Consider the following 14,504-nt stretch of genomic DNA (forward strand, 5'->3'; position numbering starts at 1 on the left):
TGTTAACAGTTTCACACTTTTCGGTGGCGCCATATTTAAAAATATTCGATTGTCAAATTTTCACAGATTGAACTGAAACCGAATGAGAATATAATTAAGAAAAGTTAAAACAAAGATAATAACTATTTAATTGTTTTTTTTTACATTAAATCCGACTTTTTTGGTATTTCAAGAATATATTAACTTATGTTTTAGCTAACATTTGTGTAGATTATAATTTTAAATACGAAATCATTAATCAGATTTATTTTATAAAACTAATTATTTGCTTAAGGGAAGGTTTTTTCAGTCCCCGCAAATTAAATTTGATATGACAACCCTGCACAAGACGAAGGAGCGTGAAGCAAAATGCCAAAAATGTGTAGAAAAACAAACAGCACAAGTCCTGTTTGTCTCTTGTTGTGGGGGTTGTTGTTATTGTCGCCGCCGTCGTCGTGAGTCGTTCCCATGGCGCTGCTTCGTTCTGCTCTGCTATGCTTCGGAACGGGACTATCGTCCTGTCGACGATGATGACATGCGGATAGAGCAAATCCAACACGAGCGGCTGCTGGACGTGTGCTGTGCTGTGCGAGCTGAACGAGACCGACCGAAAATATACAAAATAAGGAAAACCGTGTGCGGAGCAAGAAAGAATTTATAGAGAAAGGCCACTGAGAGCATTAGCGAGCGAAAGAGAAGGCACATAGCAAGCAAAAAGTAGAAAAGAAATAGAAATATAGAGTGAAGGAGAACCAAAATTATTAATACTGCAATTCAATTAAAACGAAATCTTACAAATAATTCGGTCTATAGTGCGTTTGCAGGAGCTGTCTGCGTTTTTCCTATTTCAAAGTGTGACTGTGAGTGTTTAATTGTTCGAGGGCAAAAGCATTTATTACAGAAGTAGGTTAACAAATTTCTGGTGGGGTCGTTTGAATTCATTTCTGCCTTGTCTTTTTATATTTTTTTTTTTTTTTTTGGCACTTTTTCTCTTCCTTTTCTTTATCGTTCGAGGTCGGTCGTAAAAAAGGCGCTACGTCGAATGTTGTGTGTATGCCGCAGGGAAGTGATAAAATGCAATGCAACGATATATGCAAAAGCAAAATGCAAATGGCTTGATATTAAATTGTAACCAATGAACTTTCGAACATTTCGTTTAAAAATTCTATAACCCCTTAAAAGGAAGAACAACAAGAAACAACAACACGTGATATTTTTACAACTGTGGCCTGCTTTTTTCGCACAGTACAACAAAAAACCACACAGACACATACACAAACACTATCACACAGGCAAAACACACACACACACATAAACTAGACTCATACACATACATATAAAAGTGTACTAGCAATATATGCCCATTGAGTGCCTTATATCATTTGATAATAATCCACAAGGTGTCTACTATGCCGGACAAGAGCTATCTGGCGTTGTTGAACTTAGCGTTGATGCCACCAAGCGCATTAAAGGTAAGCACAGACACACACATACATAACTTCATTTACTCACCTCCTCTAGTGACTCACGGGGCGTATGAGTAATGCATCACATACGTCGTGTTGCATTCTGAAGGACAACATCAGCTAATTTCGTTATTAGCATGAAAAAACAATATTTGTGGAATGCAGACGAGTCACCTCTCCGTCGCCTTGCCCATACATATTTTATTACCCCTCTGACGCCATTTTGAATGTGGCATGCAACGATTAATTGTTCCTGTTCCTGGTTTCAGGGAAAATATAAACTCCAAAGCCCCCGCCCATGAGCAAACCCCACTGAAAGTTGATGTTGTTTTGCCATTTTCCATTTCATTTAGTTTTCCGTTTGTATGTGCGTTCCGTCTCTCTCTGTCTCTCCCTCCTTGAGTCTGTCTGTCTGTCTGTCTGTCTGTCCGTATTTTGGCATGCCGCCATTTTTATTTATCCATGAACTCGTTAAAGGCGTGGTTGATGTTTTTATTGTTGTCTGCTGATGACGGCTACAACGAGAATGACGCTGGTTGTCGTGTTGTCCTTTGTGGACGTGATTATAATGTTTGTTGACCATGTGCAATGTACTTTGCTCTTTCATTTTTTGTTCTCATTTTACGACCTTCCAAGTTTATATTTCACTTGCGAATATTAAATGGCATACCAGAAGCGAGTTCCAAGAGAAGTTCTGAAGAAAAAAGGACAACACTTGAATTTCTCTTAAACCGAAAATGCTTTCTAACTCTTTTTCTCTTTGCCTGCAGGAATCCATGTCACAGTCAGTGGTTATGCCAAGATACGCTGGATAAAAAAGGGATATCCACGCGATAGCGAACGAGCCATGTGTCGTGCCTATCGATCGTATCTGTCATCACGATCCTATGTGCTTGGTTCCTGCGCAAATAATTCCTGCATCGATTGGACTGCTGGTGAATATTCATATACATTTCATGTCATATTGCCTGACAATCTACCAACATCGTTCGATGGGAAGTATGGACAAATTCATTATGAGATCATAACGACTATCGAACGGATGGGACGATATCCGAAAGTGTTCAAGTTGCCATTCACAGTCATTCAGCCATTGGATTTGAATGCCGATGCCATTTACAGAGTGAGTGCATAATGTGAAAGAATGTTGAATTTACTAAATATTCCCATTTGTTAAGGTTCCACTGGAGATTTTGGATCGTAAGAGATTCTGGAGTTTCTGTTGTCCAACGGGTCCACTGACAGTTAAATTCTCCACACCTTATTGTGGCTATGCACCAGGACAAAAGATCCATTTTGTGCTTTACATCAATAATGAATCCTCGATCGATATAACCGAATGTGAGGTTAAACTGAAACAAGAGGTCAGCTATGAATCTCATGATCCACAGCATGAATATCGTTATGATAAGCATTTGATAGCACGCAAGCTATTCGGCAATGTTCTGCGCTGGTCAAGAAAGGTCTATAGAGGCTATTTGGATCTACCATCGATTCCACCAACTTCAGTGAAACCCACATGTCCCATTAGTGTTAACTATTCAATTAAAATTATTGTTAATCCAACGGAATTCCATTGGAAACTGAAACTGAAAATTCCCCTAACAATTGGTAGTATACCAATTATGGAAGAACCCGAGGCCTTGATGCGTTTCAATCGCCAACAACAACAGCACCAAGTAGTTAGTCAAAATTTACAAATCTCAACGCAGCAGCAGCAGCTGCAGAGACAAAATCGACATCGTCGAACTTCCAGTCAGAGATGTGCCAGCAGTATAAACAACAACAACAATCATCATCATCAACATTATCATCATCAACAACAGCAACAACGTTTTGTGGGTGCTGGAGCACTGCCGACCAATAGCAATAGTCAAATGGTGATGAATGTTAGTCCAACGCTCACAAATTCAACACCTTCATCGACGCCAACCACTGCCGCCCTAAGGCCGATGCCAGTGATATTGGTGACCAGTGATAGCGATAATCCTCCCGATTATATACCCATGAGTAAGATTTAAATAGTAATTTACACATTCGATTGGTTTTCCTAAGTTTGTATTCTGATTTAGTGCCGCCCTCATATGAAGATGCCATGGCCCTGAGCGAGAAATTTAGCGATGATACAGAATTCTTGACTAATGTCAGCATGAGCAGCATTATGTCCGCTCAAGGTGTCGATGTGACTGCCACAAGTGAGCCCTTTAAACCACGTTATCCGGTCTATTACGATTATGAGACACCGACCATACCGCCCGGTAGTGATGATTCCAATGAATCCGACACATAAAACCAAAAAAAAAAAAAACTAAAATTGTTAAAAAAAAGAACAACACAAAAAAAGAAAAAGCAAAACTAATCAATTGGTTGAATGGCTGAGTGGCATTTTTCTATTAATTTCATTTTATTCCATTTTTAATTCAAGTAGCTAGAAAATCAATGTTTGTCTTCTCATGGGGAAAAACTATTGAGATTGAGAAAAACAAAAACGATTCTCCTTGCTGGTCCGAGCTATTTAGAAATTCACCAACCAACCAATCCATCAAGCTCGAAGTGGTTCCCTAAATGATTTGAGAATTGAAATCAAGCTAAATAGATCCAATATAGTCTGATTTATGGTCAAGTCCGTACAATTGTCTGTTTGAGTAATTAAAATCTACCTCTAGTCTTGCCCTTCCGTTGTCCGTTGTCTGTCCGTCTGTTGACTTTTATTTTAATGCTAATCTCAATGGTTTTAATCAATTTTATTCCATAATTATTATAAAACAAATTTATTATAAATATCAACAATGTTGCACGTTTCATATTAATATTTTACTGTACTAACTTTTGGGACTTCAAACATATATTTTTATTAATTATTTAAGTTTCAAAAACAAATATATAGAACATTATTTCTAAAAATTTAACTATACAGTATATTAACATTTTTTATTCCAATTTACTACTGACAATTTATACATTTAATAATAAAATTATTAATTGAGATAATTATGACATATTTATGCCAAAATTATATAAACTACATATATTTTCACAATTTATTTGGATAATATATATATATACATATATAATTATGCTTTAAGTGGATATGCAAGCTTTAAAATTTTTTTTCCATTCTTCTTATAAACTTTGCTCTAAAATTATATAAGAATTTTAGGCTTTAAGCCAATTGCAGTCATTACTAAATGTGCTTAACTTTTTGTAAATTCTATTCTCTTGTTATCGCCCCCGCCCCACCACAAAACCCCGAACCCAACAAACATGCAACATATTTTGTACCGTCCATTTACGACCACGACCACGACCACGCCCACAATACATTTGATCTAACCAAATGTGATATATATATGTATATATATCACAGAGACGCTTTACGATGAATCCAATACGCAATCGCAGCTGCGCTTAATGCTTCAAACGGAGACAACAGTCCTGACCAGGGATGAGGAGGAAACAGAAGAGGCAAAAGTTGATTCAACCTTTGAGAAGCAATGATACAACAATTCATCATGCAGCATTGATAAACTACAAAAAGTAACAACAACAACAACAACAATTACATATTTAATCAAAATCAAAACAATATAACAATTTAAAAAACCGAATGTTAAACAGAATTTAGTTAATAAGAACGCAAATTAAAACAAGAAAAACTGAACAGTTTTATAAAAACTAGAATTCTATATATACATACATACATATATATATATATATATATATATTTTGCGAAACAGCATATAACTAGTAGAATAATATAATGAATCAAACTGCAGCTATTCCAAATCAATTTCAAGTTTTGTTTACTATGCGAGAACTATTTTAAAAACAATTTGACTTGAGACGTGCCATTATTGCAGTATTTAACAATTGAATTGCATTAAATTTTCTTAGATTTTTTTTTTTATTTTAATTAATAATATACTTTTTGGTTCTCTTTCCAACAAGTAATCCTTCCAAAAACCTCACATGAACACGTTTTCCTCTCCCTTCTGCCCACTGCGAACACTCCAAAACTCGATTGTGAACATATATGTATAATGGTTCTTTTAACAATTTATAGAAGAGACTATTTCTTGAGAGTAAGCACGTACACACAAACAATAAATACATATATACAACTTACATATAAAACATAAAAACATATATGGAAAGTAGAATCAAAGCAAACGTATAGAAAACCATTTAGGCCTAAGCTAAACAAAACCAATTAACAATTTAACAAAATTTGCACAATTTTACCCCAAGTAAGCAAGTCTTAACATTTTCAATATATGTATGTACATACGTATTTACATATAATATCTATGACAAAATAAAAAAAAAACATTTACAAAATCGAGTCAAAAAAGATTTAGCCAAATTATTATTATATTATATGGAAATCTTTGCCATCTTTAACTATGTATGTATATTCGGTTTGAATATTTCACTTACTTTCCATTTACAAGTAATTATCATTAATTTTAAGCCTCCAATTATATTATATGTATCTACATTATATTAAGTGTCTTCTGATTCATTTTAAGATTGTTAACCCTTTTCATTTTGATGGTCAGTCTAACCAGCAACTCTGATATCTAAGTAAATGCTGTCTTCAATAAATCTCAATAAACCAAATGAAGCAATATAGATATATAAATAAGGAACGCGTATGTATTCCAAAGATTTTCTTTAAAAGTGGGTTCAATGTATCTTGTTTAAATTATTATTTTTCTTTAGTCTGCAACTTGTTTTCTTCTCTTTTTCTGTGGAACTTGTTTCTATATTGGCACCAAAATGCAATAAAGGTGCAGCACATTTCATAAATTAAGTTATTAATATCAATACGAAATAAAGATTTTATTTTTAAGTAAAAAGAAATCAAAGATCCGGTTATGTTGAGTGCCACCGAGACTCTGTTTAAAATATGGTCCAAATCAGCCTTTAATACAGACATATGTATGTTGCTTATGTGAGTCCATAGAAAGGCTTTAACTTTGTGTGCCTTAGGGCTAACTTTATTAGAACCAGTTTGCTTACTTTTTTAGTCCATTTTGGTCCACACTGTAAGAGGAAATAACTGAACTGGTTGACCAACTAATATACAGTTGACTATTTAGTATAGTACTTAGGATTAACATGGAAAGTCACAGAGGTTACTTCAGGTCAAATGGCAAGGAATCTTAAGCTTAAGTCCAGCAAACAATTGCCAGTTTTTGCTCTCCTTTTTGTGCCCTAGACCAGACCATTAGAACCTGTTTGCTTAGAGTCTCCCGTCTTGGAAATCCACTTTACCTGAAACCAACTAACCCAACTGGTTGGTTCAATAAAGTAAAAGAAGTGCCTACTTGTAGTATTAGATATTAGTTGGTGTTTCAATGAGTTGAAATGAGTTTGATAAACACAAAAGTCCATATCACAGTCACAGCAACAAGTCAACAAGTAATAAACTATATTTAAATTTATCTTTATATCTCAATTATCTAAAGAAAAATAGTACCTACTTGCCCTCTCTCCCCACCCACAACAGAAAAAAACCAAAAATAAGTCAAAACACAATTGTAGCGTGCGCGCGCCTTTTTGTATGGGGGAAAAGTTTCTTTCGAGACAAAAACAAGCTAAAGTCTCCGACTGGGTTTGGAACTGGGCAACAGTTGTCAGGCATCTGTCGAGTTGGGTGCACTTGCAGCTCCAATAAAATCGGTGGCGTGTTGTGCGTGTTTTTTGCTTATCGAAAAATAGTTAAAAGTAAAATTATAGGAAATATTTTTCCAAGTTTTTTGTGTTTGTCGAAATGGTCATTAAATGTCAATTTAATTTATCACGTTCCGCTGGCGTTTATTACACTGGTGAACAAATTTTGGGCTCCATTGCGTTATCCGTTGGCAAGAAGCCCGTTCAAGTTGAGGGTGAGTGTAATTAGGAAAATGATTTTGTTTATCTTTTAACATGGACTAAAAGCGTGCCAGATACAAACATATTTACAATTATTTTGACATTGATAAGATAAAAAGGCGGCAATTAGATGGCACTTTTAATTGTCAATCTCTTCAAATATTTGTACAGGCATTAAAATTACTCTCCTTGGCCTAACCACCGTCAATTGGAAGGAGTCTGTCCATGGATTACCACAAATCGAGCACAATGACTGCTCCAGTCAACCTCTGGAACCCATGGAAACGTTCTATAAAGCATCAAAAACTCTTATTGAAAATACTAAACAACTGACAGATGCTATGCTTTTGTTACCCGGCAAGGCGCACTTGGCCAGCTACGACTTTCAATTACCACAATCGTTGCCGGCCACATGTCGTTTAAGTCATGGCTCTACAAACTATATACTTAAAGTAAATCTGGAGCGTCAGGGAAAACATGTGAAAAGTTTTCATCATCGTTTAATTGTTAAGAAATGCATTAACTTCAGCGATTTAAGGCCACAAACAAAAGAGACTTGCCATTTGAGTCTGAAATTGTCACGTAGTGTCTTTGTGCCTGGTCAAAGTGTTGGCTATGAATTGCAGACCGAATTGCCTCAGCCATATGTAACCCGTTTGTGTCAATCAATTACTTATGAAAGTGAAGTTCCTTGTCGAAAGAGCAAAAATGTGCTTACTGTTCTAGCTGAGAGCAGTGAAATGTGTGGAGAACTTCGTTTACCCCTCACAGCGCCCATTATGACAACAGAAGAAAAAGAAGATCGAGAAGAAGCCATACAAATCAGTTATTTAATTGAGACTTTGTATACAGGCGGGGATTGTCGTCAAGTGAGTCTTCAGCTGCCAGTTTTTGTAGGAACAATTGCACCGCCAATGGACTCCATCTCCAGTCAAGCCACTACAGAAGCAATGCCACTTTGTTTTGTCAATCTGGGTAAGTTTCCCATCTAATAGTTAGACAGAAAACCAGGTAAAACATATCTTTTTTCCACATCTGTTGTGAATTTTCAGCCCTGCATCAGAGCGAGCTATTTACGCCAATAAATCAACTGCTGGCCGACAGCTGTTCTCGAGAACTCAATGTTATGACATCGGGAAAACACTGTGAGGGCGTTAAGTTACTGCAATGCCAACCAAAGAAGAAAAAATCCTATATATACATGGCACTGCGTTATTTTCATAAAACCCTATTGCAATGACTGCAATTTCGATGGAATCGCCAAACTGATAAAGCAATAAGAAGTAGTTAGTTTTGTTTTGATTTATCAGTAGATATTTATTATAAGGTATATTAGAATCGAGTCAGATAATAACTAGTTAGCTAATATATATTCACAACTGATAAATACTGACGTTGGACCGGCCCTCCTCTGGATTGACGTCAAGTCTCACAAACTCGGGGGGCCAAAGTTCTATATAACACAAAAAGGAGTTAGGAGGCTCTACTATTCTTTTTTTTTTTTGTTTTGTTTATTGTCCACTCTGATGAACGGTCTGGTAAAAGTAATTAAATCATAAGTATACAAATTGTATAAGAAAGTAATATCAATTCGATTCGATTCATTTTGTTTTGTTTAAATTGGATGGCAGTAAACGTATGTATATATATATAGAATTTCAATTGACGGACAATTTAGATCCAGTCAAATTCATATTCTATTAGCCTTATCTCCGAGCACTTAGACTTAGCAATTACGTATGTAAATATACTTCAGTTATCCCTATAAGACACAGTTTTGTTCTCAAAATTCGTGCTCCTCTTGAGCATGGTGCACTTCGGCCGACACATCATGAACTTCAGTGGGGGCAATTTCTTCGATTTCTATCTGCTCGGACAGTGGGCCGCACAGGGAGCCAAACGTATCCAGACTGCGGCCCGTCTGATCTGTGTCCAGTGAGCCATATGAACGATAATGATGCATATCCAGACCCGAATCCTCAAACCCATGAGCCGGCGCAGTGCCTATAAAAGTAGTAAAGCCTGGAAATTTGGGCATTTGAATGCGCTGAAGGACCGATGATGCCTGGCTATCGAGTGTCTGTTGACTGCCAAGAGTGGCAAAGCTAAATGAGGGTGGAACTGAAACAGGAATTGAAATTTATTAGGAATCTAGCAATATTTTGCCAGCTACTGAGCTTACGACAACTATCATAAGTGGGCGGTTCATCATCTGGAATGGTTTGATGCGGCTGAGCAGCCGTTTCCTGAGCAGTCTCCTCTGTGACTGTAGGCGGACGTGGTGACACTCTCTCGATCAGGCGTTGTCTCTCTGGTGTTGGTGTCCTTCGGCTGGGCTGTTGCGTATGCACTGATCCTCGCATATGTCGTAATGGTGTAGTTCCTACAACAATTGGCACCGATAACTCTGTATCGTAATGAAAGTAGCCCGTCTTAAGTTTCAGCTGCAGTGTATAATGCAGAAAAACTATATAATTCGGATTCAAGGTAGATCGTGGTGTGTCCATGGGTACACAAATGGAGGCCTCATACAATCGCTTCGATAATCTTAAAGTCCGATCTGTTATCAGTTCTTTGCATAGAGTTTTCGTGTAAAAATTTCTTTTGACCGGTTTACGTGAAAGAAATACAAAATGTTGCTTAATCGAGACTTCAAGTCCAATAATATCGTAATGTGGCGATTGGTTGTCAACCTCGAGACGGAAAGGCACTTCTTGGAGTGGTGTAAAACCTGATGCAGGTAAAATCAGTGTCGAGGCAATTGGACCAGAAATGCAAGGCCAATGACAAAGATATTTAATGTTTTCATCTTTAACGGCAAGCTGGGGAAGGAATAACAAATTTCTTATCAGAATAAAAACAACTCGAATTTGGTTTAAATTATAAGCTTAAAAGTATGCTTCATATTTACTCTGCTTTCATTATGGCACTTAATGTTGCCACGTCACTTTCAGCACACACACACACACACATGCAACCCTCTTTATTCTCTTTTGTTTGGTATTTTTCAACTTACCGCAAATTCTGTATTGTAATTCAAATCCAATGTTTGAACCACATGAATGGGCTTACGAAATACTTCATCGAATCCCCATGGCTTGTCAATGGTCAAGGATATATTATAGGCTATATAGCCATAGGGTCCTTTGCATGTGCTTGGGCAATCCGGTGGTATACGTAATGTAAGCACATATACGTGAACGCCAGCGCGAAACAGTGAATTGTCAAAGACATTAGTCCGTGAATGTAAATATTGCTGATGTCCCGAATAATTGGCTGTTTCGCTCTTGCCACTCATTGACCACTGAACCTTGGCCTCACCCTCCAATGTGACATAGACCGCTGCAGGAGTAAACAAAGCAGTTTTAATAAATTTGTAGATAGTTCATTTGGTTATTTGCCCACCATTTACACGTTTCACTTTGTCCGTGCGTAATAGAATTCGTCCACTTATATATTCTCCACTATTATACACTGGATTCAAATGATCCAATTGGAAAACACAGGTTGTGGGCATTTTTCTTTTCACTGCTTCACCAGCAGAAGAACAACTTCATTTGGCCCAAACGAGAAACAACTCAACTGCCACACAGCCAGACGCGCACTGAGATTGAAGTTGCTATTACGCTCCCTTCTTGGGCTCGATGAGTCGCAGCAGCAGCAGCCTCCGACAAGCCAACTGGCAGCGTCAGGCTTTCGCTTTTCCAACTACCATAGGGTGGTTAGGGTGGCGAATCAATAAGTTGGCGCCTTGTCTACATCTACTGTCTACTGTTTCTTCATCCAATATAGACAAATATATATATATTTTTGCTATAACCAAACGCTAGGGAAATGGAGCAACTATTTGTTGGTTGCCTTTGGTTTTGGCCCTTTCGGTTTCTTTGTCTGGCCGCCCAACAATAACAGTTAGCGAGGTCGGACTATCCATTTTATAAACACGCATAAATAGATGATACATATATGTATGTATGTGTGTATATTTTTTGGCACAACAACAAAATGTCAATGTTTCAGTGTTTTGGCGGCAAGAAAATAAATGAGAGCCTAAGTGCGTTTTATGTGCGTATCTATTTAATTTTTTAGTAGCCACATAATGTGGCAGAATTTGCTTGAAAATAAAACCCGTTAAGGCCTCAAAATTGCTTGAAAGCATTTGGCTCGATTAATTTGATATGCATAATTGTTATGGTTAATGGGCTTGACGATGGTTTCAGTTTCATTAAGGCTTAAATAATGAAGTAAACAAACAACAGTGTAAGGCCAAAATCCAAAGAGACAAAACAAAGAACACAATAAAATGAGCTCATGTGCGGGAAATGTTCACTAAGGCATTTGTTTATAAAAGAGAAACGATATAAATAATTCTAATATCTATTTCGCAGGTTTAAAAAGAAAGTATCACATTAGGGGCTTTGGTCTTCTTTTAGTTTCAATTTCCTCCGATTTGTACCTGGCGCCTAACTTTTTTTGACTATTCCCCAATGAAGCGCCCATATGTATGCTATAATTATCATTGAATTTGCATGGCTATATTTAATTAATTTTTAATCAAATTATGGGAAAAGTTTAGGACAAATGCTTGGCAATGCGCTATTGATAAGCTTTCGGTTTTTGCACTACACAGCAACCCAATGAATGGCCTAGACCCACGCCAGTGTCAGATTAGATAAACAAAGACAATAAACCAATACGGCGGCAACTACTCACTTGCCATTTGATACGCATCGACTACACACACACACACACACTTACACATACACGCACACATGCACACAGCCACATAACCGATAACAGTAAAGTTACTGTTTAATAAGCGAAAACACTTGTCAACAATTCGCCAGACATCGAACGGCAGTCGTTGAGTTAGCATAAACTTCTTGCAGGAAAATGAACACAACCTGTGACGTGCAATTGGACAGACCCAATGGGGTCTATGAAGCCGGCCAAACCATCAACGGTCATATTTACCTTACGCTACCGGAACGTGCTCTAATTAAAGGTAAAGAGGCAGTGAAAGTGATTATGACTCATGGATGGGCATTTCGGCCTGATAAGGCAACGCAAGTGAAATGAGTCATCCCGTCGATTGGGCTATCGATGGTGTACTTCATTAATTGATTCCAAACTTTGGATATATAAATTTGATTTTAACAATTAGATCAGCATGAATCAATTACCTAAAAAGCCCTTTTTCTTTTTGCAGCCATTTTACTGGAGGCCAATGGTTTTGCAGCCACCGCTTGGCTAAAGCCGCAAAATGAAAAGAAACAAAAGGAATCTCCAGCACAGAAACCACAAACTCAAAAGCCACCACTAACATTTGAACATCGTGTGGACTATTTTGCCAAAATGGATTATTTCGTAGGTTCTGAAGCTTCGTTGCCTCAGATTATGGAGGCAGGAACCTACAATTATGGTTTCACAGTGCAGTTACCCAAAAATTGTCCCAGCAGCTTCGAGGGATCGCATGGACACATTCGGTATATAATAAAAGTCCTAATACACAGCTCTGCAGATCGTGGAGTGGATGTGGCTCATACCCGTCAATTGAAGGTCTTTCAGCACAGTTGTCTCAATCATGAAAGTGTGGGAACTTGCGAAATGCAGCGCATTGAGCGTATACCCTGCCTGAAATTCTGGCAGAAGCCATTGCTACTCCAATTGGAGATACCACGACGTGGTTATGCTCCAGGTGCTGGCATTTCGGTGCATGTCAAGTTAAATAATCCACAGCGCCTTCAACTGACTGAGGTCATCTATAAATTGAACATGATTGTCACCTATGTGGGACTGCAGCGTGATAAGCCCAAGCGTAGTGACCTAAAAATCGATAGACAAAACATATTAACCAGTAGCCATCAATTGACGAATTTGCCGCGTGAAGAATTGATCTTTTTTCAACATTTGCATATGCTGCAAGTGCCACAGACAGCGGCATCATTGAATACCTCAAACTGTGCCTGTATCCAAATCGGATACGAAGTGGAAGTTGTCGTAAAAACATATCAGGCCAATCGTTCCATAATGGCCCAAATCCCAGTGATTATTGGCAATGTACTGCCAGCCTGTATTAAGGATAATTTAATTGAACCCCGTTCGTTAGAACAACCGGAAGGATCAGCACCAGAACTGACTCCAGCTCCAGAGACAACTCTGATGACAGCACCAAATTTTAGCCAATCAATGACTTCTTTGGGTAAGTCCTGCGAAAAAAATTGTTTGCTTGTTTGCTTAACTTAACAACTCCCCTCAAAATTTCCCATTTAGTATCGAATTTTCGCGAAGCTGAGTTCATGACAGCCACAAATCTAAATAAAACTAACAAACATGCCCTGTCCGGCGATCAGCTGGACTTTAGGCCTCGTTATTTATACTACCAAATGGATGGAGCTCAATTAACAGAGCTCGAATCAACTTCAAAAACTGAGTAATTTATTATAAATTTAAAATTTATTCAATACAAAAAATAAGAAAAAAAGCAAAAAACTATCATCAAATCGAACGTAAAGGAATACTTTTATCAAAATAAAGTAAAATATCTATTGGGTTCGAGAATTTCCTTAATTCGTTATAATCTGTTATTTGAATTGTCAACATTATATTTGGTGGTGACAGTGGGTTAAAACATTAACCGAAATTCGATTTGTATCCGGTAACTCGATCTAATGTTCTGTATTCCAGCCATAACTTCGATCTTGTCGTCCATTTTGTCTATGGTCCTCGGGTGAAGCCAATGCACGTGTTGGTGGAGCTGAAGGCATGGCGAATCTAACGAATATTTGCAAGATTGCATTATAAAGACACATAAACACACATGTTTGAATACATATTTGTGAAGCATTAACATTTAAGACACAAAAAGATTCTAAATCGAAGAGAGTTAAAATGTTGAAAAAGAGCGAAAGCTTTTAATTAAGGTTGAGTTGAGATGTAAACAATAAATATGGGCTAAGATTTCATGAGAAGCCCCAGAAGGCTCAGAAAGGCCGGCTTATTCAATTAGAGACTAGAGTTGATTGCAATGCGAGATATTTTAATATTGTTTTTAAATGTTAATAAAATTTGCGAATACTGGAATGAAGCATACAATAACGTATGAATAAATATCCGTAGAGCTGGGTACATTTCAGATCTTAAGAGGTGATCCGACTGCAGTTTGAGTGTAGAAAATAAAATTCG

General features: G+C 37.3%; 4 protein-coding genes across 5 annotated transcripts; 3 read left to right on the plus strand and 1 right to left on the minus strand.

Moving 5' to 3' along the window:
* Positions 1 to 535: 535 nt before the first annotated feature.
* Positions 536 to 6,090, plus strand: LOC137584429 (arrestin domain-containing protein 17). 2 transcript variants are annotated; one of them, XM_068299821.1, is made up of 6 exons: positions 536 to 882; positions 994 to 1,451; positions 2,216 to 2,568; positions 2,624 to 3,455; positions 3,518 to 3,703; positions 4,813 to 6,090. In XM_068299821.1, the coding sequence occupies exons 2-6, from the start codon at positions 1,337 to 1,339 to the stop codon at positions 4,941 to 4,943; spliced, it is 1,617 nt and encodes a 538-aa protein (XP_068155922.1). In that variant the 5' UTR covers positions 536 to 882; positions 994 to 1,336; the 3' UTR covers positions 4,944 to 6,090. The 2 variants fall into 2 exon arrangements, with proteins under 2 accessions (XP_068155922.1, XP_068155920.1); XM_068299819.1 differs by having other exon boundaries at positions 536 to 839.
* Positions 6,091 to 7,091: 1,001 nt separating this feature from the next.
* Positions 7,092 to 8,917, plus strand: LOC137584800 (uncharacterized). The gene is made up of 3 exons (XM_068300367.1): positions 7,092 to 7,336; positions 7,494 to 8,297; positions 8,375 to 8,917. The coding sequence occupies exons 1-3, from the start codon at positions 7,222 to 7,224 to the stop codon at positions 8,560 to 8,562; spliced, it is 1,107 nt and encodes a 368-aa protein (XP_068156468.1). The 5' UTR covers positions 7,092 to 7,221; the 3' UTR covers positions 8,563 to 8,917.
* On the minus strand, positions 8,814 to 10,839 carry LOC137584799 (arrestin domain-containing protein 3). The gene is made up of 4 exons (XM_068300366.1): positions 10,728 to 10,839; positions 10,339 to 10,664; positions 9,505 to 10,144; positions 8,814 to 9,443 (listed from the first exon to the last, which is right to left on the minus strand). The coding sequence occupies exons 1-4, from the start codon at positions 10,837 to 10,839 to the stop codon at positions 9,106 to 9,108; spliced, it is 1,416 nt and encodes a 471-aa protein (XP_068156467.1). The 3' UTR covers positions 8,814 to 9,105.
* Positions 10,840 to 12,177: 1,338 nt separating this feature from the next.
* Positions 12,178 to 14,097, plus strand: LOC137585968 (arrestin domain-containing protein 3). Its single transcript, XM_068302028.1, has 4 exons — positions 12,178 to 12,324; positions 12,529 to 13,521; positions 13,593 to 13,752; positions 14,007 to 14,097. The coding sequence occupies exons 1-4, from the start codon at positions 12,213 to 12,215 to the stop codon at positions 14,095 to 14,097; spliced, it is 1,356 nt and encodes a 451-aa protein (XP_068158129.1). The 5' UTR covers positions 12,178 to 12,212.
* The last annotated feature ends 407 nt before the right edge of the window (positions 14,098 to 14,504 follow it).

Source organism: Drosophila tropicalis, unplaced genomic scaffold, assembly GCF_018151085.1.
Source record: "Drosophila tropicalis isolate 14030-0801.00 unplaced genomic scaffold, ASM1815108v1 contig_878, whole genome shotgun sequence".
NCBI lineage: Eukaryota > Metazoa > Arthropoda > Insecta > Diptera > Drosophilidae > Drosophila > Drosophila tropicalis.

What these genes read in the sequence shown, in the direction of transcription:
- LOC137584429 (XM_068299821.1), top strand. Translation starts at nt 1,337, where the DNA reads ATGCCCATTGAGTGCCTTATATCATTTGATAATAATCCACAAGGTGTC. An exon ending in TGCCACCAAGCGCATTAAAG is followed by an intron (nt 1,452 to 2,215) that starts GTAAGCACAGAC and finishes CTTTGCCTGCAG; the next exon opens with GAATCCATGTCACAGTCAGT. An exon ending in ATGCCGATGCCATTTACAGA is followed by an intron (nt 2,569 to 2,623) that starts GTGAGTGCATAA and finishes CCATTTGTTAAG; the next exon opens with GTTCCACTGGAGATTTTGGA.
- LOC137584800 (XM_068300367.1), top strand. Translation starts at nt 7,222, where the DNA reads ATGGTCATTAAATGTCAATTTAATTTATCACGTTCCGCTGGCGTTTAT. An exon ending in GAAGCCCGTTCAAGTTGAGG is followed by an intron (nt 7,337 to 7,493) that starts GTGAGTGTAATT and finishes ATATTTGTACAG; the next exon opens with GCATTAAAATTACTCTCCTT. An exon ending in ACTTTGTTTTGTCAATCTGG is followed by an intron (nt 8,298 to 8,374) that starts GTAAGTTTCCCA and finishes GTGAATTTTCAG; the next exon opens with CCCTGCATCAGAGCGAGCTA.
- LOC137584799 (XM_068300366.1), bottom strand. Translation starts at nt 10,839, where the DNA reads ATGCCCACAACCTGTGTTTTCCAATTGGATCATTTGAATCCAGTGTAT. An exon ending in CAAAGTGAAACGTGTAAATG is followed by an intron (nt 10,665 to 10,727) that starts GTGGGCAAATAA and finishes TTACTCCTGCAG; the next exon opens with CGGTCTATGTCACATTGGAG. An exon ending in GCCCACTTATGATAGTTGTC is followed by an intron (nt 9,444 to 9,504) that starts GTAAGCTCAGTA and finishes TTCCTGTTTCAG; the next exon opens with TTCCACCCTCATTTAGCTTT.
- LOC137585968 (XM_068302028.1), top strand. Translation starts at nt 12,213, where the DNA reads ATGAACACAACCTGTGACGTGCAATTGGACAGACCCAATGGGGTCTAT. An exon ending in CCAATCAATGACTTCTTTGG is followed by an intron (nt 13,522 to 13,592) that starts GTAAGTCCTGCG and finishes TTTCCCATTTAG; the next exon opens with TATCGAATTTTCGCGAAGCT. An exon ending in GAATCAACTTCAAAAACTGA is followed by an intron (nt 13,753 to 14,006) that starts GTAATTTATTAT and finishes TCTGTATTCCAG; the next exon opens with CCATAACTTCGATCTTGTCG.